The sequence below is a fragment of the Schistocerca gregaria genome, chromosome 1 (assembly GCF_023897955.1).
Source record: "Schistocerca gregaria isolate iqSchGreg1 chromosome 1, iqSchGreg1.2, whole genome shotgun sequence".
NCBI lineage: Eukaryota > Metazoa > Arthropoda > Insecta > Orthoptera > Acrididae > Schistocerca > Schistocerca gregaria.
The window spans coordinates 11595422-11620949 of NC_064920.1; the positions used below are offsets into that span (position 1 = coordinate 11595422).

General features: G+C 42.3%; 1 protein-coding gene across 4 annotated transcripts in view; it reads right to left on the reverse strand.

Moving 5' to 3' along the window:
* The window catches only part of LOC126325221 (serine/threonine-protein phosphatase 2A 56 kDa regulatory subunit gamma isoform-like), a 317252-nt gene that overhangs the window by 32752 nt on the left and 258972 nt on the right, over window positions 1-25528 (reverse strand). For all 4 annotated transcript variants that reach the window (XM_049995158.1, XM_049995168.1, XM_049995181.1 and 1 more), the window contains 2 exons: window positions 24335-24394; window positions 5220-5433 (listed from right to left, as the gene is read on the reverse strand). In XM_049995158.1, the coding sequence (XP_049851115.1) occupies window positions 5220-5433; window positions 24335-24394 (274 nt within the window). The remainder of the gene's footprint in view (window positions 1-5219; window positions 5434-24334; window positions 24395-25528) is intronic.

A 25528-nucleotide genomic window follows, 5' to 3' on the forward strand; every position in this document is an offset into this window, starting at 1 on the left:
AGATGCACACCCGACCCCATGGTCATCCGAGAGCGATCAGTGTATGCAAAGGTACTATCGATAAGTTCCATGCGAAGGTCGTGAAACTCTAAGCAATAGACCAAGGCTGGAATAGTGTCCTTGGGAAGGGAATGAAGGCCAAGGTAGCGTGAAATTAAGCTGCCATAGCAAGTGGCGACAGCAGACGCCAGAAGGTAACAGGGAAGCGGGACGAGCCCCATACTGATGATCTAAGTAATCATCAAAGAAGGAGGCATAAGAGGGGCGGCCGCACATGGCAGACAAATGGCATGCATGCCTTCTGAGGAGTAAGTCACGGCGGTAGGACAGTGGTAGCTTCAGTGTACAGACTCAACTGGGCTGGTGTAAAAGGCACCAGTGGCCAAACGGATGCCGCGATGGTGGATAGTGTTGAGACGGAGTGGAAGGGATGGGTGTGCAGACGCATAAACAAAGCATCCATAGTCGAGTTTCGAACGGACAAGGGACCGGTACAAATGGAGGAGGGTGGTTCGATCGGCACCCCAAGAAGTACCATTGAGGACACGGAGGACAATGAGAGACTGTGTACAGCGGGCTGCCAGGTAAGAGACATGGGAGTACCGACAGTTTCCTATCAAACATGAGACCCAGGAATTTCGTAGCATCAACAAACGGAAGAGCAACAGGCCCAAGATGCAGAGATGGTGGGAGAAACCATTTGTGCTGCCATGAGTTCATTCAAACAGTTTTGTCACTGGAAAAATGGAAGCCATCGGTGATACTCCATGAGTGAAGATGGTAAAGACAGTGCTGAAGATGCCGCTCAGTGAGACAGGTCCGTGGAGAACTGCAATAGACAGGAAAATCATCGACAAAAAGGGAGCCAGAGACACCCGGCGAGAGACAGGCCATTATGGGTTAATAGCGATAGCAAAGACGATGACGCTCAGAACGGAACCTTGAGGCACACCATTTTGCTGAATAAAGGTGTCCGACAAAGCAGAACCCACATGCTCCTTGGAAACTAGATCTTGTAAAAATGCCCGAAGGAAACAGGGCAGGTGCCAACAGAAACCCCACGTGTAAAGAGTACGAAGGATACCAGTTCTCCAGCAGGTGTTGTAGGCCTTCTCCAAACCGAAAAATACTGCCACAGTCAGTGACTTCCACAGAAAACCATTCATGACATGGGTGGACAAAGTAACGAGATGGTCAACTGCAGAATGCTACGACCAAATCTACTCGTGAGTAAATGACAAGATTTGTGCCACCACACCAGCCAGGCATTAATCATACATTCCATCACCTTGCAAACACAGCTGGTAAGAGAGAGGGTCTGGTTGCTGGAAGGAAGGTTTTTCTTCTTACCGGGGTACGGGTATGACTGTGGCTTCATGCGAGCATCTAGGAAATGTGGCCTCAGCCCAGATGCGGTTGTATGTGATTGCCTGCAAGAGAGAGGTGCTGCAACATCTGAATGTGGATACCGTCTGGCCCTGGGGTGGAGGACCGGGATGAACTGAGAGCATGATCTAGCTCCCTCATAGTGAAGGCGGCACTGTAGCACTCACGGTCCGGAGAACAAAAGAGTATTGCCAGACCACCTCCACTCATTTCTTATGGATAAAGGCAGGGTGATAGTGGGAAGAGCTTGAAACTTCCACAAAATGCCAGCCCAAGGTGCTGGAGATAGCAACAGGACCCATGATGACATTGGCACCTACTGTAAGGCTGGAAATGGGGGAATGGATCTTGGTTCCAGATAGTCGTCAGAGGTTGGCCCACTCAACAGAGACAGGTGTGGAACTGATAAAAGAACAAGTGAATGAAAGGCAGCTAGCTCTTTTGTTAGCCTGAAGAACTCTACGACACTTTGCACACATCCGTTTATAATGAATGCAGTTTTCCAGTGTAGGGTGGCAGTTAAAAATACGGAGAGCACGACTCCGTGCGCGAATTGCGTTGCGGCATGCCTCAGTCCACCAAGGGACTAGGACACAACGTGCCAAAGAGGAAGTGCCAGGAATGGAACGTTCCACAGCAGTAAGGATAACGTTTGTGAGATAGTCCACCTGGTCATCACAACTGAAGAAATCTTGTTCTGCGAGAGTTGCCAGGGAGGAGGAAAGCTGCCAGTCAGCCTCAGTAAGCTGCCTTTTCGGCATGCATGTGGATGGGGTAGAAGTCAGCAGACGGAGAGCACAAAGTGTTCGTTTGAGTAGCCGTCATAAAGAACGGACCACTCAAGACAATGGGCAAGCTGGGCAGTGCACAAGGATAGGTTCAAATGGGAATGGGTGTGCGAGGAGTCAAAAAGGAAAGTGGGTGCACCAGTGTTAAAGCAGAAGAGGTTGAGATGGTTAAGAATGTCGGCCAGGAGGGCACCTCTCTGACAGCTCCTGGGAGAACCCCAAATGGGATGATGCGCATTAAAGTCGCCAAATAGCAAAAACAGTGGAGGCTGCTGCCCAATAAGCTGAAAGAAGTCAGCCCTGGTGACATCAAAGGACAGAGGCACATAAATGGTACACAGCGAGAAAGTCAGATGGGTAAGGAAGAGGCGAACGGCAACAGCTTGAAGACAGGTAGTCAGGGAGATGGGTTGACTACGAAGGTCATCCAGTATAAGCAGCATGGTGCACCCACGAGATGGGATGCCGACATCAGGGGGAAGGTCAAAACGAATCAGTAAATAATGTGGAAGCTAAAAGCGGTCTTGAGGGCGCAATTTCGTTTTCTGAAGGCAAAGTACAATGGGATGCTGCGATGCTACAAGCAGCTGCAAATTCTCTTTGTGGGACTGAAGGCCGCAAATGTTCCATTGGAGGACCTTCATGAGGAATAAGAGATGTAGGGGTGTCAACTCAGTGTCCGTCGAGGGTCTGCCGATGGAGAGTTGCTACTACAGGGCACAGAAGCAGGAGGATCCCGCTCCACGGGGCCCACACAAGCATCGGCGTGCTTGTGCGGTCGATCAGTGGAATCCAATGCCGAAAAACAGTTGGTGCTGCACACCGGCGAGACAGAGGCTGGCAGGTCTAAGCCACCATGTGGCGACACCGTTGAGCAGGATCTGAGTTGGTGAAGGGGGAAGACCATTTGTCTTTAGTGGACCTCTTCGAACCCTTCTGCTTAGAGGAAGACTTGGGTGTTGGTTGGCTGGAGGGACGGAGGAAGTCTTTCCAGGAGTACTCCTTCTGGCCTTTCCTGCCTGCCGGTTGTGTAGTGGGTTGCTTCGCTTCATGAGGTGAGAGTTTGACAGCTTGGTGCACTGCAGGATGGAGTGATAGTACCTTGACACTGGGCGACTTCACAACCTCGGAGCCAAATTTGAGCTCGCATGTCTATGTAGCCATGTCCTTCATGGAGTGAGGTGTAAGAAGAACTGTAAATGCCAGATGGGAGAACACAGGGTTTGTGGCAAGCCAGTAACTTGCGAGCTACTGGGTAAGACACTTTTGCCTTTACTCTAAGTCTTGAACAACACGCTCATCAAGATATACTGGACAATCCCCGCAGGAGGCAGCATGGGCGCCATTGCGGTTGATACAGCGGGTTGAAGGAGACGGACATTTGCCCTCGTGTGCATCTCTACCACAGGTTATGCACTTGGCCGGGTGTCGACAAGATGTTATGGTGTGATTGAACCGATAACACTGGTAACAGCACATCAGATTCGGAATGTACAGTCGGACTGTGATGATTTCGTAGCCTGCTTTAATCTTGGGCGGCAGCATCACCCTATCAAAGCTGAGGAAATGGGTGCAGGTAGGCACCAAGGAAGTATCGACCTTCTTCATGACATGATGAATGGCAATGACACCCTGATTGGAGAGGTAAGATTGTATTTCAGCCTCGGTCAGACCGTCAAGCAGCCCGGTGTAAACTACACCACGGGAAGAATTCAAATTTCTACATGCTTCGACATGAACAGGGTAGCCATGGAGAAGTGAGGCAACAAGAAGTAGTTGTGCTTGAGTATCAGATGCTGTCTCCAAAAGCAAAGTGCCATTCTGTAAACAAAAACAGGATTTCACAGGGCCAGCAGTGGAATCAACACTTTTCTGAATTATAAACGGATTGACCGTGGTGAAGGACTGACCATCATCAGTACATGATACAACAAGGAACCGCGGTGCAGTGGGAAGGGTCTTTCGAGTCAATAGTTTCATTATGTTCTCATTTCATCGAATTCAACGCAGAGGATCAGTGACTTATCGCGAGGAAATCCCCCACATTTGGCAGCGTCTCCGATGGCGCACTCCTTCCAACTGGGGGCCCCCTACACGAGGGGATGCACCCGCCTTAGGTGATTGTTCACACCTCAGGTCACATCTCCCGAAAACCTGACGGAGGGACCGATGGGCAATCTGGGAAGGTTACAGCTCGGGCAATCATCCCTCCCTGGGCCTGGCCTGTACCAGGGGTAAGAGAGAACCCCGCCTCTCGACCCGGGGCTGGGAATTATGCATTACCCAGTAGCCTTTTAAGTGTCAAGACATGTGGGCTGGTCTTTAGGAGCATGTAGGGAGGAAGAAGAAAAAAAAGAGGATCCTCGAGCTCTGATGTGGAGGAACGAGTGGTGAAGGGAAACAAACACAGGAAGAAAAGGAGCCAAACAGAAAGTTGAAACTGTTTGCAGGTCAGCAGAACATTCACAATAATACCCCAGTCATGTTTCCCAAGGGAGGGGAAAAACAATAGCAAGAGGATAGACATGCTGCACACTGCACTTGTACTTCAATTTTTTTTATAGCTGTCATGCTTCCACAACAAAAAAATTGCTATTTTACAGACTGGCCAACCGTGGACAGCACATCTTCTGTGACGAGAATTCCCTAGTCCAGTATGCTGTCTGTCTCATTGAGACCTTAAAGGACAAGACAGTATTCCCCGACGTAGTTCATAGACAGGTTTCTACAACGTATCCCTGCACACCCCTAATCCTCACATACCACACAGCTGAAAAGAAGTGCACACAAAACTGCAAAGGCTTCACGAATTGTCAGTCATACAAAATTCGCGCGCGCGCGCACACCCATGCCCAAGCCCAAGCACGCGCGCACACAACCACTCAGCGTATTAGTACCCATTGCCATATACATAAATAAATTTCACCAACACTGCTTTGCATATACTAACACCTACTTCCAAAAAGTAATGCTAACTATACCAATTTACAATTTGTATTTTAAAAACATCACTATCAAATTAAGATAATTTACAATAAATTTTACCTCCTTTGGTGAATGTGTCTTGGGCCAGAACTTGAGGAGTGACCTTATGACTGGCTCTGTGAGGGACGCGTCCTTCTCCAGGAACTGCACCACGCAGTAGGCCAGCTGCGGGTGGTACACAGACAACGACTTCACCTTGTGTAAAGGCAGCAGGACCTTCAACAGGAAGATTTTGTGCTCCTCCTTCAGAGGCAGTGCAAAACCGTTGATAATGCTGTCAACAAAATACAGAAGTTCTACTATTCAACAACTATCTATAAATAACAACACATGTACAAACTTAACAAATTTATGTTTGACTTGCCATCTGTCATTGTATAAATGTTATTAGTGGATTATGTTTCACTGTAACATATTTTGGCTCAGTCTCGCCAAGAAATTTTTTCTTATGCCAAGTCTGACACCAAAAAACTTCGTCACTGGCCCGATAATAACCGTACCATCCAATATACCCCCCCTCCCCCACGCCCCCTTTATGACCCTACGTACATCGGTGTATTTTTGCATCACAGAAACAGAGAAAGTCAACAACTTCCACATGCATGTAATCCAAATGCAGCAGGGTCACTGTTACCCTGAACACCAGATCCGCAACAGCAATGAGGTGCCACTCTTTTGGTATATGCTGAAGAATAACAGTGGACTACAGATGTGTAGAAAGTACCCATTAAGAATAATGGGAAACAAAGAACACAATTATTGTGATATGCTATCAGAAGAATGAATGATTAATCAATAAATTACAAATGCTGATTTATCATGCAAAAGACGGGCAATAATTCTGACAATAGTTTATGAATCTCATAGAGTATCAAATAAAAGCATGAAAATATAACTGCATTGGCATGTTCCATGTGCAACATGTTAGTAACATGTTAGCACTAGCTACAGCGACTCCAATACTGCAAGAAAAGAATAGAAAAATGTGAGCATTTTAATTATGAACACTTAACATCAGTCATGAATTCTTACTGTTCGGTTAGGTGAATAAATACTATACTGCACTCAGTGAAACCTTCTGAAATAAAAGTGTTGCTAACAATCTGAACATTTACTACCATTATTAGATCACAAATATACATTTTCATTGTGTGTCTGGTGAATTTCATGTCTCACAAATATGAGCCAACACAGTGGGCGTATCATATTGCATTACTTATCAAGAAACATTGTTATCACTACGGGCATTAATGAGGAGTATCCACAAAAACTAGATTGACAAAATATATTTCATGTGCAAAATTTTACATCTTATAACAGAAGATTACTACCTGAACTGATATATTACAAGCGTTATTTTTCCTCAAATGTATTGTTAATGATCACAATATACTCTGCAGATGTAATTGCAAAATTACATGACATGTGCAATGTACAGTAGGCATAGTTCATTTATTCACAGCAAATCTGAAGAGTGTCGGTGCAGTTTATGCTGTCAAGGGTAGGAAAAGAAAATGCAAATGGCACATAAGTCTTATGGAAGTCTCATCTCATATCGTAACAACTTTTCACTAAATATTTATTATTAATATACATGCAAATTTCAGCATGTGTTCCTATTTGAGCACCTAATGACAGGAAATAGCATAGGCTACGGCAATGACAATGTGTACGAAGAGGTGAACAAGAAAAGGAAGAGGCCATAAGCTGGCACAGCCTCAGCAAAGGAATGTTGCCTCTCTCTGGCCGAAATGATTGAGGAAAACTGTGGGAATTCTACAGTGAGACAGCCCGATTTCTTCAAACACTGTGCCTGCATCCAGTCCATTAAACTGAGCTTTCCAGTATCTCACTTTCTCTGACAAAATCTTTATAGTTTGTCTGTGGTTCTGTAGTTCTACTGCTTCTATCTCACCTTCAATTACTTTTCCAGTCTTCTCCTTGGTTTCCTTTACTGTGTGTGTGTGTGTGTGTGTGTGTGTGTGTGTGTGTGTGTGTGTGTGTGTGTGTGTAGTGGGATGGTAGGATACTACACTGTCTCCCTCACTTGCAGGTGGGAGTGGGAAAGGGGTAAGATACTACACTGTCTCCCTCCCTTCTCAAATACTGCAGCCCCTTTCATGTTGTCCTACTTCTACACCTGCAGTCTGGTTTTTGTACAATTGTTAATAATGTTTCACTCCCCAAATTTAATTGCTGATAAATACACAACTGGAAAGATTGTATTTCCATAGTTACTAAATCAACAAATGCTATAAATGTTGGCTTGGCTTACCTATACTGGTAATGAAATTAATTACGTTAAATTTCACTAGTTCATGAATATGAGTTGCATATCCTCAAACCTAGAAACTTGACATTCTTTAATAGCATTTACATGTCTATTTTAGAAGCAGAATGACACCCTTCACACAACTGTGTGTGAAAAATTTATGTATTACATTTTATAGCAATTGAAACTTAATGTTTTGTCATTGTTATCATTTATGACACCCAACTATTGGCTCATTAGTGCCTACACATTATTATTATTATTATTCTTTCTTTTCTCAGACGTTATGTCTCGTCAAAAATGGAAACTGACATGGACCTTGATCAAGCGTGACTTCCTTTTAACTGTACGGTATGTGTCACATTGCATTTATGAACTTTCGGGTAATTGAACATGTATCAATAATTACAGATTTCTGTAGCTGTATATATACGTTTGGATGTAGCTGTATTGCATTGATGTACTGGTGGATATTGTGTGGTATGACTCCTGTAGTTGATAGTATAATTGGTATAATGTCAACCTTATCCTGATGCCACATGTCCTTGACTTCCTCAGCCAGTTGGATGTATTTTTCAATTTTTTCTGTGTATTTGTTGCATTGGGTATGGATATTTCGATTAGTTGTGTTAATTTCTTCTTTTCATTGGTGAGTATGATGTCAGGTTTGTTATGTAGTGGTGTTTTATCTGTTATAATGGTTCTGTTCCAGTATAATTTGTATTCATCATTCTCCAGTACATTTTGTGGTGCATACTTGTATGTGGGACCATGTTGTTTTATTAGTTATGTTGTATGGCAAGTTGTTGATGTATTATTTTTGCTACATTGTCATGTCTTCTGGGGTATTCTGTATTTGCTAGTATTGTACATCCGCTTGAGATGTGATCTACTGTTTCTATTGGTTGTTTGCAAAGTCTGCATTTATCTGTTGTGGTATTATTGGGATCTTTAATAATATGCTTGCTGTGATATCTGGTGTTTATTGTTTGATCCTGTATTGCAGTCATGAATCCTTCTGTCTCACTGTATATATTGCCTTGTCTTACCCTTGTGATGAATGCGTCTCGATCGATGTGTGGCTGTGTTAGATGATATGGGTGCTTGCCATGTAGTATTTGCTTTCCTTTGTATCTGTTGATGTTATGTGATCTAAAGGGCTGTAGAAGTGGTTATGAAATTGCAATGGTGTGGCCGATGTATTTATATGAGTGATTGCTTTGTGTATTTTGCTAGTTTCTGCACGTTCTATAAAGAATTTTCTTGAATTATCTACCTGTCCATAATGTAGGTTTTTTATGTCGATAAATCCCTTTCCTCCTCGCTTTCTGCTTAATGTGAATCTTTCTGCTGCTGAATGTATGTGATGTATTCTATATTTGTGGCATTGTGATCGTGTAAGTGTATTAAGTGCTTCTAGGTCTGTGTTACTCCATTTCACTTCTCCAAATGAGTAGGTCAATATTGGTATAGCACTGGTATTTACGGCTTTTGTCTTGTTTCTTGCTGTCAATTCTGTTTTCAGTATTTTTGTTAGTCTTTGTATATATTTTTCTTTTATATTTGTATTATCTATTCCTATTTTTTGCCTGTATACTAGATATTTATAGGCATCTGTTTTTTCCATCACTTCTATGCAGTCACTGTAGTTATCCAATATGTAATCATCTTGTTTGGTGTGTTTTCCCTTGCCTACGCTTGTTTTCTTACATTTGTCTGTTCCAAAAGCCATATTTATATCATTGTTGAATACTTCTGTTATCTTTAGTAATTGGTTGAGTTGTTTATTTAGTGCTGCCAGTAGTTTTAGATAATCCATGCATAGCAAATGTGTGATTTTTGTGTTGGTATGTTCCAATAATATTGTATCCATAATTTGTATTATTTAGCATGTTGGATAGTGGGTTCAGAGCAAGGCAGAACCAGAAAGGTCTTAATGAGTCTCCTTGGTATATTCCACGCTTAATCTGTATTGGCTGTTATGTGATGATATTTGAATTTGTTTGGATATTAAGTGTGGTTTTTCAATTTTTCATTACTATGTTTAGGAACTTTAACAATTTAGAATCTACTTTGTATATTTCCAATATGTGTAGTAACCATGAGTGGGGTACACTATCAAAAGCTTTTTGGTAATCAATGTATGCATAGTGCAGCGACCTTTGTTTAGTTTTAGCTTGATATGTCACCTCTGTATCTATTATCAGTTGCTCTTTACATCCCCGTGCTCCTTTGCAGCAGCCTTTTTGTTCTTCATTTATAATTTTGTTCTGTGTTGCATGTGTCATTAATTTCTGTATAATGACTGAAGTTAATATTTTATATATTGTTGGTAGGCATGTTATGGTGCGATATTTTGCTGGGTTTGCTGTGTCTGCTTGATCTTTTGGTTTCAGGTAAGTTAACCCACATGTAAGTGTATCAGGGAATGTGTATGGGTCTGCAATGTAACTGTTAAATAATTTATGACGATGTAAATAAAACAGAAAGAAACTTCCACATGGGAAAAATATATTAAAAATAAAGATTCCAAGACTTACCAAGCGGGAAAGCGCCGGCAGACAGGCACATGAACAAAACACACAAACACACACACAGAATTACAAGCTTTCGCAACTGGCAGTTGCTTCGTCAGGAAGGAAGGAAGGAGAGGGAAAAATGAAAGGGTGTGGGTTTTAAGGGAGAGGGTAAGGAGTCATTCCAATCCCGGGAGCGGAAAGACTTCCCTTAGGGGAAAAAAAGGACAGGTGTACACTCGCACACACACACACATATCCATCCGCACATACACAGACACAAGCAGACATGTCTGCTTGTGTCTGTGTATGTGCGGATGGATATGTGTGTGTGTGTGCGCGAGTGTACACCTGTCCTTTTTTTCCCCTAAGGGAAGTCTTTCCGCTCCCGGGATTGGAATGACTCCTTACCCTCTCCCTTAAAACCCACACCCTTTCATTTTTCCCTCTCCTTCCTTCCTTCCTGACGAAGCAACTGCCAGTTGCGAAAGCTCGTAATTCTGTGTGTGTGTTTGTGTGTTTTGTTCATGTGCCTGTCTGCCGGCGCTTTCCCGCTTGGTAAGTCTTGGAATCTTTATTTTTAATATGTTAAATAATTTAGTTAGATGTGAATGTGTTGAGGTGAACTTCTTTAGCCAGAAATTTGCTATTTTATCTTTTCCAGGAGCTTTCCAATTTTGTGTAGAATTAATTGCTTGGGTGACTTCGTGTTGCAAAATTATCACTTCAGGCATTTGTGGTATCATCTTGTATGTGTGTTTCTGCTTGTAGCCACCGTGAATGCCTGTTATGCTGTACCGGGTTTGACCATATGTTGCTCCAGAAGTGTTCCATGTCTTATGTTTGGTGGATTGCCTATTTTAATGTGTGTGTTATCTATTGTCTGGTAAAATTTCTTTTGGTTTGTGTTTAATGTTTGGTTTTGTTTCCTTCTATTTTCACTTTTTTTGTATCTTCTAAGTCGTTTGGCCAATGCTTGTAATTTCTGCTTCTTTTTATCTAACTGCTCTATTGCTTCTTGTTGTGTGATTTTACCTAACCTTTTTCATTTTTTGCCTGATATCTCATTTCTTATAAATCGTGTTAGCTGTCTGATGTCTTTTCTCAGTTTTTCTATTCTGATCAGTAGCCTTTGTTGCCATGCTGGTTTTGTGGTTTTTTTCTGTGTGTTGGTTGGTTCTGATCTCTGCCTAGAGTGTATATTCATTGTAGTGAGTGCTCCTGCACAAACCAATAGTTTTAACTCTTCCATAGTTGTATTTTCCATTTATTTTGTTGTGTATGATTGTGCTGATAGTTGTTATTGTTGTTTCGACTTGTGGGTTATTTGGTGGTCTATGCAAGAATGGTCTAATGTCTGTGTGTGTGTGTGTCTTTGTATTCATATGTGTCAACTGAAATTTTTTTTCTATATCTAACATGTGTGTCACTTCATGTTCTATTTGTGCTTGTTCTGGTGGCTGTCTTAAGATTTCGTTTTCCTCTGATTGTTTAATTGATGCGTGTTGTTCTTTATTTGTTTGCTCTGAGATGTTCGAGTCCATGACTGCATTTTCTTCTTCTTCTGATTGCACATTATTTTGTTCTAGTATTTGTTGTACTTGTTGTTTGATGTTTTCTAATTCTGACTGGGGTATCCTGTTATTTTTTATTATTACACGGATCTGATCAACTAGTCGTTGTTCTGTTAAAAATTGTAATTCTGGGTACCTGGTAATAAATGTTGTTTATACTTGTGATCTCTATCCAGCCGTGTTTGTTCCTAAGTTTGTTGCTTGGTGACAACGGAACATGAGGTGTCGGTTAACTTCATCTGACCATCTCATCCTCTAAGCATATCCTGCAAAACACCTCTATTAGGATTTAAATCATTTTCCGTGTGGCTAGCAGTGTTGTTACCATTGTGGACGGGCATAGGGTTCAAGCGTCGTCCCCGACCATGACAGCGCTTGTATGAGGCTTCATTAGTTCTGTCCTGAAGCAACTAATCACACTGAAAGGGGGGTTAGCCCTATTAGTGGTTGTTCTTTTCATCGCCTTTTACGACTGGCAAAACATATGGAAGGCCTATTCTTTTCCCTAGCCTCCACGGGGTTTATTATTATTATTATTATTATTATTATTATTATTACTATTATTGAGTCACAGAACATATATTGCATAATCAAATACACAAAAAACTGGCATTGATGATTATTATTATTGCTTTGCTTCTAGGGCACAAAAACATCTGGGATCATAAGTGCCAAGTCAAAACAATAGAACACAGACCAAGAGGAGCTAAAAAATGACACTATGTCAATCCCAATTGACGTAAGACAAGACAGCTAAGAATAGGGATGTGGAGAAAGGGCTACAAAGGATACCCTACAGAAATGAAAGCCCAAAACTAAAAACTAAATGACCTCCACCATATTGCCATGATGGATAAATAGTAAAACACGGTTGACAGCCCATGCATCATTTGCTTAAACAGTCAATACCTCAAAAAGCAGACCCAAGCGGGAATGTAAACGGTTAAAAACTGGGCATTCCATCAGTAAGTGGCAGACAATTAAAGCTTGGGCACTATGTGTACAGTGTGGGAGGGGAGTGCCACGTAACAAATCACGATGGCTAAAAAGGCAAAGCCCAATACGTAACCTATTTAAAATGACCTCCTCCCGGTGGGAGTGCTGAGTGGATGTCGTCCAAGCCACCGGGAGAGGCTTAATAATCCAGAGCTTATTCCCATGAAGAGAGGACCAAAGGATATGCCAAAGTGACACCACCTCCTGACAGATGGCAATACAGAAATCATTGGATGGAATATGGGAACTAGTGGGCTGAGGTACGAGGATTGTTGCCTTGGCAGCAGCATCAGCAGCTTCATTTCCTGGCAGATATGACTAAGAACCAACATAAACACCACAGCGGCTCCAACAAGAGTGAGAAAGTGACAGTTTTCTTGGATGCGTTGCACTACAGGATGGACGGCGTACAGCGCACACAAACTTTGAAGGGCACCGAAAGTGTCTGAGCAGAGGACACAATTGAAAAGTCTATGTCACCAGATGTACTCCGTGGCCTGATACACGGCAAAGAGCTCGGCTGTAAATACTGAGCAGTGTGCCGAAAGCAGATATAAAAAAATGTTGGCACCAATGGCGAATGCACATCCGACCCCATGGTCAGTCCGAGAGCCATCAGTGTATGCAAAGGTACTATTGCGAAGTTCCATGTGAAGGTCGTGAAACTGGAGGTTATAGAACCAAGGCAGGAATAGTGTCCTTAGGAAGCGAATGAAGGCCAAGGTTAACACGGGCCACATCACGAAGCCTATGTGGTGAAGGGTTCACACCCATAGGGAAAGCTGCAGGCAGTGTGACATTAAGCTGCTGGAGGAGCAAGTGCCAAATGCAGACTCCAGGAGGTAACAGAGAACAGAAAACCATTCACGACATGGGTGGACAAAGTAACGAGATGATCAACTACAGAAAAGTGAGTTCAAAATCCACACTGTGCAGTCATTAGTAAATTGCGAGATCGAGCCACCGTACCAGCCAGGCATATATCGTACATTTCATCACCTTGCAAACACAGCTGGTCAGAGAGATGGAGCAGTAGCTAGAAGTTAAGTTTCTGACCTTATCAGACTGAGGTTTGGGTATGACTGGCTTCATGCCAATGTCCGGGAAATGTGCCCTGTGCCCAGATGCAGTTGTACGTGTTAAGCAGAAAGTGCTTCCCGGAGAGAGAGGTGCTGCAACATCTGAATGTGGATGGCATTTTGCCCTGTGGTGGAGGATCAGGATGAACTGAGAGCACGACCTAGCTCCTTCATAGTAAAGGCGGCATTGTAGCACTCGAGATTCTGAGAAGACAAGAGTACTGCCCGAGCCGCCTGCACTTGTTTCTGATGGAGGAAGACAGGATGATAGTGCGAAGAACTTGAAATTTCCACAAAATTGTGGCCCAAGGTGTTGGAGATAACAACAGGGTCCACAATGACATTGTCTGCTATTGTCAGGCTGGAAATTGGTGAATGGATCTCGTTCCCAGAGAGCCATCAGAGGTTGGCCGACATGACAGTGGAAGGGGTCGAACTGTTAAAAGAACTAGTGAATGAAATGCAGCTAGCTTTCTAGCTATCCGAAAGAACGCAACACTTTCCACGCATCTGTCTATAATGAATGCAGTTTGCCATTGTAGGATAACAGATAAAAACGCTGATAGCATGCCTCTCCACACGAATTGCTTCGCGGCATGCCTCAATCCACCGAGAGACTGGGACACTCGCGTGGCACAGCAAAGTGAAATGAATGGAATGTTCCGCAGCAATAAGTATGTGAGACTTTCCACTTGGTAATCACAACTGGGGAAATCTTATTCTTCGAAGGTCGCCAGGGAGGAGAGAAGACCTAAGTCACCCTTGGTAACCTGCTATTGGGTGTGCAATGCTGGTGGGGTAAAGTCAGCAAACGGATAGTACATGGGGAATGGTCATTTGAGTAGGTGCCAGAGAGAACAGGCCACTCAAGACAATGGGTAAGCTGGGCAGTGTAGAAGGATATGTCCAAATGGGAATTGGTGTGTGAGGAGTTGGAAAGGAATGTGGCTGCTCCAGTGTTAAGGCAGAATAGGTTGAGTTGATTGAGAAACTCAGCCATGAGGGCACCTCTCCGACAGCTTCTGAGAGAACCCCTAATGGGATGATGCGCATTAAAATCACCAAGTAGCAGAAATGGGTGATGTAGCTGCCCAATAAGCTGAAGGAAATCTGCCCTGGTGACATCGAATGATGGAGGGACATAAATAGTATACATGGGAAAAGTCAGGTGCAGAAGGAAAAGGCAAGCTGCAACAGCTTGAAGACGGGTAGTTAGGATGATGTTCATAGTCAACCCATCTCGCTGTGTAAGCAGCATGACACCCCCACGAGATGGAATGCTGACCTCGGAGGGAAGGTTAAAACAAACTGGGAAGAAGTGTCAAAGCTCAAAGTGCTTGTAAGGATGCATTTTTGTTTCCTGAAGGTAGAGTGCAAGGGAATGCTACGATACTAGAAGCAGCCATAAATACTCTTTGTGGGACCAAAGGCTGCAGATGTTCCACTGAAGGAGAGTCATGAGGAAAAAATGTAGGGGTGTCACCTCGGCGGCATCCTAAGAAGACTCACTGCTACAGGGCACAGAAACAGGAGAATCCTGCTGTGCGGGGTCCACAGAAGCATCAGCTTGCTTGTGCTGTCGGTGTGGAGTCCCATGCAGAACACCAGTTGATGGTGCATACTGGCGACACGGAGGTGGCTGGGCTATGGTATCGCACGGCAACACCATCGAAGAGGATCTTCAAGTTGGTGAAGGAGAAGACCATCTGACTTTGTTGGATTTGAGCCTTTCTGGTTACCAGAGGAAGACTAAGATGTTGGTTGGCTGGATGGACATAGGAAGTCTTTACGGGAGTACTACTACTGTCCTTTCTGGCCTACCGGTTGTGCAGCTGGTGGCTTTGCCCCTTGGTAAAAGTGTTTGACGGCTTGTTGCACAGCTTCATGAGAAAATGGCAATGCTACCTTGACACTGGGCGATTTCTCAACCTCAGAGCTGTATTTGAGGTTGTATGTCTGTGTGGACATGTCCTTCATGGAGCGAGAGATAGCAAGAACAGAACTATGTGTGCCAGATGGTAGAACACATGGATCCTGAATAGTCAACAACTTGCAAGTAACTGGGTCCGGCACTTTTTTCTTTACCCGGATCTCCTGGAGAGCCCACTCATCAAGATATATGGTGCAATCCTAAGAGGCAGTGGCACGGCCGCCATTCCAGTTGATACAGCGGGGAGAAGGGGGGGGGGGGGGGGGGGGGGGGAACAATCGCCCTCATGTGCATCCCCTACCACAGGCGGCAGGCGCATTTGTCTGGGTGATGACAAAACACTGGGAGCAGCATATTGGATTCGGAATGTACGGTCAGACTGTGATAATTTCATAGCCTGCTTGGATCTTTGACGGAAGCACCACTATCGAAGGTGAGAAAAAGAGTGCGGCTGGGCACTAAGGAAGATTCTACCTTTTCCATCGTCCGATGCATGGCAACGACACCCTGATCAAAGAGGTATGATTGGATTTTGGTCTCGGTCAGACCGTCAAGCAGCCTTGTGTATATAACAACACGGGAAGAATTCAGAGTTCTATGGGCCTTGACACAAACAGGACAGCCTTGGAGAAGTGAGGTGACAAGCAGTTATGTTGAGAATCAAAAGTAGTCTTCAAAAGCGAAGTGCCATTCTGTAAATGAGAGCAGGATTTTACAGGGCTGGCAACTGCATCAACACCTTTCTTAATAATAAATGGATTTACTGTTGCGAAGGACTGCCAATCTTCAACACTTGAAACCACGAGGAACCGTGGTGCAGCTGGAAGGGTCTTTAAATCATTAGCCTCATTCCGTTTATGTTTCATAGATGCTGATTGTGAAGATGACTGACTCATTGCGAGAAACGCCCATGACTGCCAGCGTCTCCAATGGCGTGCTCCTCCCATCTGGGGGACCTCGTCACAAGGGGGCACACCAGCCTTAGGTGATTGTTCACACCTCAGGTCAGACCTCCTGAACACCTGACAGTGGAACCAATCTGCAATTTGGAAAGGTAGCCGCTTAGGCAATCATCCCTCCCTCAGCCTGGCCTGTACCAGGGGGTACATGTGAACCCTAACCGCCGACCTGGGGCTGGGAATTACACGTTACCCAGTCACCTGTTACGTGTCAGATGCGTACAGGGAGGAAGAAGAGAAAGAGGAACCGCAAATGCCAAAGCAGGGGAATGAGAAGAGAAGGTAAACAAAGGAAGGAAAAGGGAATGAAAAACAGTGATGAGACTGTTCTTATGTTAGCAATGGACAATACAGAACATCCCATATGAAACCCCAGTTACGTTCCTTAAGGGAGGGGGAAAAAGAATAGCAAGAGGATAGACATGCAGCACAGAAGGCAAAAGATGCTGCAAAGGCTGGGGCAAATGCCAAAGCAGGGGAATGAGAAGAGAAGGTAAACAAAGGAAGGAAAAGGGAATGAAAAACAGTGATGAGACTGTTCTTATGTTAGCAATGGACAATACAGAACATCCCATATGAAACCCCAGTTACGTTCCTTAAGGGAGGGGGAAAAAGAATAGCAAGAGGATAGACATGCAGCACAGAAGGCAAAAGATGCTGCAAAGGCTGGGGCCCCGTGATAGCCAAGCACAAACCCAGCAAAGATTGGCGAGACCTCAGGGAGGTGGTGGTGGTGGTGGTGGTGGTGATTATATTTTGGAGGTATCAGTAGTACAATGACTGGATGAGATGGAAAAGGAAATTTGCCTATGAACTGGGCTGGTAGAGTAATTGGTTGATTTGCTGGGGGATGGGGGTTATTGCCTACCAGCGAGTTCATTGATCATGGCAGAAATTAAGGAGAAAACAACCCAAAGACCACATCAGGGCACCAGGGGAGTGGGGAGTGGGGGTACCCTGGAAACACAATGCGCAGTGGGGTGCCAGCACCGCATCCAACCTGTCCCGGTCCCCACACCATATCCTGATTGGAAAAAAAGGGGGGGGAGGGGAAACATCAGGGGAAGAAGACAAGAAAAGGAAAACAAAATGACACATAAGAAGAGATGAAACATTGGAGGAATGGGGGAAGAAGGGGCGGAGGGGCTGGTATGAAGGTAATGCCACAGGCGTCCCAAACCAACAATTCCAAAAGGAAATTCAAGTAGTTAAATCTAGGAGAACAATGCTGCTTGGCAAAGAAAATCAAGGATGGACATAACCGTGCACTCACACCGGGGAAAGCAAGGTGGGATGGCGTATTAAGTGTGAAGGGCTAAAAGGAAGCGGCAGTTAACGTGTTAATTATTGTAAAATCAAACAATGAAAAATATAGGATGGAATGTAACTCAGCTCCTCCACTATATGATTTTTACTGTAAAACCTCTTCAAGATAAGGCATAGCGACAGACCGACCTGGGCAGCAGGATTTATTAAGTAAGTAAACATATTTGATAATGACAGATTACACTTTTTTAGTTTTTCTTTAAATATGGTAACGGAGAAATTGATCCTATAAATATTAGGGAAAAAAAGAATTGCCAGGTAGGCCTTCCATCAATAGTTTGGCCCAACACTTGTAAAACCTGCCAAGCTAAAGGATTTACAGGAATTACAGAATTACATTCCACCACTTCATGAGGGGTGTTATGGAAACCTTAAATATGACACATAATCTGAGAATATTGATGACAGTGGATTGTTTGATAACAATGATTACTGTTAATACTTTCTATTTGGTTTTTAAAGAATAAATTCATTTAAAATCTGTTAAACATGTTATACACTATGACGATGGGAAAAAAGTTTAAAGAGTTAGTGATTATTTTTTGACTGTAAATGTTTGAGAATGTACAAACCAGTCATCACATAGTGCTGTTGTTCTTTATTAATCAATTACTTCTCATGTAAAGTTGTTCTACAAAGGATGTGACTGATTTTAATTTACTTATTTTGTGGCTCGGGTGTCGAGGGAATGATGCCTTATTTACAAACCACCTTTTTTAAAAACTGTTGGTTAGCCTACACAGCACATCTTCATAGACAGACAAATGCAGCACCACTGGTTTCGTTAATGGCTCATTTTTAAGGCAAGTTTTATACAAGCAACTTTTTAGTCAAAATCTACTACACAAAATGTGTCTGCTCCTCATCCCTGTGTAAATCAGCAATCAACCGAGTCGCGAGTGTGCCTATGACGACGACAGTGCTCTACTGATTGCGCCGAGTGTGGAACTTTGAACTGCCGAGTACGCAGCGCGCTGTGCACGCACAGAAACAACGGACTACGGTAGCGCCTGCAGACTAGTGGACAGGGGCGAGGAGAGGCTGTCAAACTTACACCAGTTATTGTCCAAACTGCCAGCTTCTGAGCCAAAAATCTCCTTCGAGAATGGGAAAAGTTACCTTAAAATAGAATACCATATGACACAAGCAAAGAAAAGTTCAAAGTAGACTAATTTTTGTGGTGACTGATCAGATACCGTTCGAATAGTAAAAATGGCAGCATTATGTCTTTGAAGAAGATCCTGTATGTGGGATTTTCCATGACAGTTTACTATCTATGGACACCTGTTCAGTTTCACTAATCACATGCCCATTCTGTGAAATTAAAACATTGTGTTGTGTTGTGTTGTGTGTTAGAAACTAGAAACTGAGTCTTAATATAACAGCATTAGTTTCTGTTCTACAAGCCATGAACTGCACTATTTGAAACAGAGCCAATGCAGCACACAACATCCTTTACTATCATTTAGTGTCATCAGCAAACAGAAATATTTTAGAATTATCTTTAATACTAAAGGGCAAATCATTTATGTAAGTAAGGAACAAGAGTGCCCCACACCATATGTCCAATTCAATGGACTGTTTTTCAGCATTTAAAGTTGCTTCGTCTTGGTCGCTCTAATTTACTTGTTAGTTTTGATGTGGTGTCACTGTTTACTCGGGTCCCTCTCTAAGAGTCATTGATTTTAATTAATGAAAAACTCGATATGGAAATGAAGCTCTGCCGTTATATTCTGACGTCCACCTATTTTTTATCTAATGACAAATATTTAGAACAAACCAACAGTGTGGCTATGGGGAGTCCTTTATTCCCCATAGTCACTAATCTTTTTATGGAGGACTTTGAGGATATGGCCCTGAAAACATCTGTTTTTGAAGACTTCTCGTTTTCTGAGATATGGCGACGATATGTTCCTCGTTTGGCCACATGGAATAGACCCTCTGCACCGGTTATTGGACCATTTCAATTTTCTTCATCCGAACATCAAATTCACGATAGGAACAGTAAAGGAGGGAAAGTTACCTTTTTTTGTATGTACTAGTTTATATTAAAGAAGATGGAACTCTCGGACACAGTGTTTACAGGAAGCCGATTCATACTGACAGGTATTTACATGCTACCAGTTGCCATCTACCTTTTCAACGTACAGGAGTCCTTCGGCCCTTGGTTAAACAAGCATCTGCTATCTTGTACGCTGAGAATTTACGGCAGGAGCTGCAACATCTTCAGGACATGTTCAATAATAATGGCTATACAAACTGACAAATTCTATGTACTTTTGAGTTTGGACGTCTATCTGAACCTTCTGAAGACACCTTTAGGTCTGTGGCTTTTCTTCCGTATGCTGGGAATGTGTCTGCCAAGATAGGTAGACATTTGAAGAAATATGAGATCAGATGTGTTTTTCATCCACGAGCATTTTTTGGCTCTGTTAAAAATGATTTAGGTTAGAGGAAGTCTGGCATTTACAAAATACCCAGTGAGTGGGAAAATTTACACTGGCCAACCTATTAGTACCGTCAACGACATGTGTATTTAACATCATCGTCATACACGATTATTACAACCAGATAAATCTACAGTGGCTGAGCATCGCCTTACAGAGGGCCGCAGGAGATGCAATTAGTTGCAAATGCTTCGCGGTACTGGGATTGTGTTTTAAAAGAATCTGTTGAAAACAGACTAGCAGATAATAACATTAATCGTGATAAGAATACCCACTAAGTAAAACGTGAAATCCTGTTTTATCAGATATGAAGATTAAACGGCATCTGAATCAGCCGACTATGAATAATCATTTGTCACAATATATCGTTTTCAACCGGAGGCGCTGCAATTCTTTTTGCCCCAGAGGCAGCAGGAATGATTGAGCGCGTGTGCACCGTATTTAGCGCATGCACTGTCGTACTTCCGATGCATATAAAGGTGCTGTCATTCGCAAGTGGAATTAGTTATCGGCGAGAGCAGCATAGCTTTTCTCACCTGATGATGGTGGCCAGGTGGACTGCTGAAATATTGTGTTCAGATGAAAGTTTGATCCGGCTGGAAATCCAACAAGAATTTGACTATTTGGCCTTTTACATCGGCATGGCTTCCACCAAATTATCAATTAGGATGAATGGGCACAAGCAGAGGGCATACACAGGCAACATGCAATATCCTGTTGCAGAGCATGCTCTACAGTATGACAATCAGGAATGTGGTGCCTGTTTCTCCACACAGGCCGTCTGGGTTCTTCCCCCAGACCCCAATGTCTGGGAACTCCGGAGGTAGGAACAAGTGGTACAACGTGTCCTTGGTTCTCACCACCCACTTAGCCTTAGTTTACGTTAATTTCTTCTGTTTCAGTGTTTCTTCATAGTAGCTACTCTTTTCTTCACTCCGTTTTAGTTTTCTACATCTTTCATTGTCTTGCCCATCTATTTTTCACTGCCCCTCTCCCACCTCTGTTACGTACAATGCTCTTAGATTTTCACTCTTATTAACTCATACATTTTGTTTAAGCAGTAATCTCTGTCTTGCACATAACCTGTCTCCACCTTTAAGCTCTCAGATTTTCAGATCTCATCTGATGGAGTCCGCAACAATCAGCGTGTCCTTCTCATCACATGTGGTACGTCTCCTCTGACCCATGGTTCTGTGTTACATTCCCGAAATCTACAGCTTTTACTTCACCCCTCTTCCTTTCCTTTCAACCCTTCTGCCTGAAGAAGGAGCCTCTGGCTCCAAAAGCTTGCCTAATTACAACCATCGTTTACCTGTGTGTTCTGCCGCTGTGTCGTGGGTAGATTTTTTTTATCCATCCAATCATATTATTTTGTCAAGAATTGATTTTTTTCCCACTTAATTTTAATGAGTACAGTCAAACAGTTAACCATGCCTGAGCTCCGACAACTTTCCTTCTTTCAAAGGTCAGTGAAAGATTTAGTAGGTGGTGTACATGGATCCCATAATAGGCAACACAACCAATACAACATGGAATGCCACGATAAGTCTGTTATTCACTTCATTAACACTTTGGAAACGAAGCCCAAGCATAGACCGGGCCACAACTAGTGTTAAAAAGACTGCGCCCAGGTAGAGGTGGGGCCGCGATTCTAGACATGCGAGCTATTCATCACTCAAAAATTGGGCTCATTTCATATGAGAAGTCTCACTGTGTGTCACTTGACTGGTGTCACTTTCTGTTGTCAATTTCTAGAATTATTTCAAAAGAAATATTAATGAATGTAACAGCTACAGTCATGAATGGCTGAGCCAATACAATCTCATTGATGTAATTTAGTGTGTATACTTGCAAACTTTGGAGTTTGCTGTTCTGCTACAAATACATTATGTTTGTTGTTATGAGCAAGAAATTTTGGAAGCACATGAGTAGGAAGCTACTGACTAACTCACCTCACACTTCTTCCTTGGGAGGATAGTTGTACTTTGTCACTATTTTACAATTTGTAATCTATTGAAGAACTAAAGTACATATGAAATCTTTATGATTTGTCCTTTTTTAGTAGATATTTGTCTTGAAGACACATATGTGCCAGTAACCCTTTAAATACCAGCATCAGTGGCCAGTTTCTTAGGCTTGATATTCTTCTAAGCTGTCTGTCTTCAAAGAGTTAATGAACAAGTTCTTAATTGATGACTTACAATGTGAACTATGACCTGCATGTAAGAAGACTTTACCATACTGTGATGTACTGTTACCATGCATATTTTATTCAAATGATGTTATTCTTCCTTCCAAATCACTAAAAAAGTATGATATTCATTCATCACAATGGAACAGGTGTACAGCTGTCATAAGCACTGTACAAGTGACTGTCCCCACCCTTGGGAGTTTGCAGGTGGTGTATGTATGACCATCTGCTGTATTTCAGAGCACCAGGGGGGAGGGAGAGAGAATGTTTGACATAAGAAGCACAGATGACACAAGGTGCAAATAATGAGTGCAAGACTGGCAACTGAGTTGCAAATGATGCTATGGTTTATTAATTATTTATAACCAAAGGTGGAAATTGTTCAAGTAATGGGTTTAGGGGAAACATTGTAACAGTATGTAACTGATGATCGTATTGATACTTTAAACTAACAGTAAACATTGATTCATACAACAACTGACGACGTTATCATCAAGAAAATAAAGGTAAATTAACAAACATAGGATGACTTTGCAGTATTGCATAGTTTCAGCTGACTCCTAGGCACCCTTTGAATCAATACCCGTATTACTAAATATATAGATATTTGCTATCTTTTGACAAGAATGTCAACAACATTTATCAATGTGCAATATTTTGTTTATTCTGAATATCAATAAGATCTGCTTGGAACCTAAATTTTACACACAGTTCTAAGTCATGTATTTCACTGTCACAATTCTGGACGATACTACTCTCTGTGAAGACAACACAAGAAAAACTGAAAAATTAGTTTAATCTACCTTGAGTCAATTTTATGAGCTGCAAGGCAAGGCAAGGCAAGGAACTCCTATAGGCTAACTGTTCCAGCCAGCCAAAAAACATGTACAATGGTACAGGGCCAGCCTAACTGTAACGCAGGTAGAGACGGAGCAACACACACACACACACACACACACACACACACACACACACACACACACACACACACCTTAACACATGCCCTCAATTCAAGTTGTGGATTACTTGCAAAAGAATAGCAAGCAAAATATGAATTCACAATTAAGAACAAAATACACTGTGCAAACTCTGGAAACATATGTCAACATGGCAACTGCCCATTTGTGTGTTTAGTTATCAACTGCATACACTGAACTAAATGTTTTGTTTAGACATTTACTTAACTGCACTTAATGTTTATTTTTCATAACAAATAAGAGAAGGGGTATTGTGTTTCTTCAATTTATTCAGTTTCTGGACACTCTTCTCTCCTTTTCTCTAATGTAAGAAACTGACTCATATTGACATCAAACATTTCGAATGCTTCTACCCCCTAGAGATAGTTTAAGCACCTTTAACTTATCATTTGTGCATATGTTTACATTTTATAATCTTTCTAGCCTTCTCTGTGAAACTGACAATTTCCCAATTTCTGAGTTTGCAGGCAGGGTGGTGATTTTTTCCTCACAGTATTTTTACAGTTTCCCCCCAGTATCTTCTTCAGATGTGTCATGTGCAGACTTTGACTGTTGGCCATCTGGATTTTGACTCTGGGCAGATATCAGGCCACCCTTTTACAAAAGCAACTATTTTTTCCAATGGCAGCAATGGTGGCCCACTTCAAATTTGCTACTTATATGTGAATGAAATAATGTTACCCATACTGAAATAAGACGATTTACCATGGGACCTGAGAAAAGTGACGGTCACTCTGATTCCACAGCCCACTTCAATTTTGCCTATGTTCCAGATGACTAAATTACTGGTACAGTAATGTCTACTGTCCTAGAAATAGTACTTCTGATACCATCAACTCCACTGTAAATTCAGAAACTGGGATATTATGATTTTGTTCCTCCTCACCTACAAATATTTTGAGACTTACCTCCCCAATATTTCAAGCAACTCTGCAATGCCATTATGATGCTCAGTTTCATAAATAAACCTGAAAAAGATAAATATGAAATGTATTTATGACCACAAGTTGTGCTTAGGGTTGTGTTACGAAAAGAAAGACAAATGCCAATGAAATGCCCTTCCTTTGCTAATTTTTCCGTTAAGGACAGACAAAGGGCAAAATGCACTCTTGCACTTAGATATATAAATGTCTCCAAAATAGTTACAGCTAAAATAGTAAAACTTGAGACTATTATGTACAACATATTCTGTGCAATTTTTGTTTGATACTGTGTGCAAACATATATTTTATAAGATTTGAATTTTTAATTACCATTGTTTCTATAACACACATTTTCTCGTAGACTGATCAAGCAATAAAACTGGAATACCACAGTTTACGTCTGAATAAGAGGCTAATAAAATGTGTGGAACAGATTTTTGTTTAAGAGCATAATTGCTTTGAAATTAATTTTTCAATTTTGCATTACCCGAGACTATTCTTTTTTCCCTCGAATTTTAAAGGAGAACTTTTCTCGAGAAAATATAATGGAAAAGTGCAGCACAGGTTATTCAGCAAGTTATTCTTAAGAACTATATCAAATTTCAGGATGTTAGCTTTTATAGTTCCTGAGTAAATGTACATTATAGCTCAAAAAAGTTAGGTACAACAATTTGCATTTAAATATTTTACTTCAAATTTCTGACAGTACTGCAATACCTCTAGTGTCTAATACTGTCCACATCCACTATCTTTATTATTTTCCTCACCTTCCTGGAGCACTCTCCTCCCCTGCATTCTTTGCCTAGCCAACTTTTGCATATTTTATTCTATTGCCCGAGCTTCGTCCAGTCACACTCCACCAATGCTTCGGAATATCTTCAGTATGAATGCACATGGATGGTAACCTAGTCTCTGAGGGAACTTAATCCTACCTACATTCCCACTGCTGAACACTACATAGGCATCAGAATGCACCTATCTTCGCACCAATTGAGGGCACATTTCCTGTTTTTGGACAATGCTTCCACATAAGGTGATTGTACGTGTTTTCCCACGTACAAATTTTTTCAAGCAGATTGGCTAGGTACCTGAAAGTTGGTTTTATAATGCCTAAAACAGTAAGTGTCAAACCATGTTGTGGGTGTATGGCTTTCCACTGGTTTCTGCTTTAAGATATTT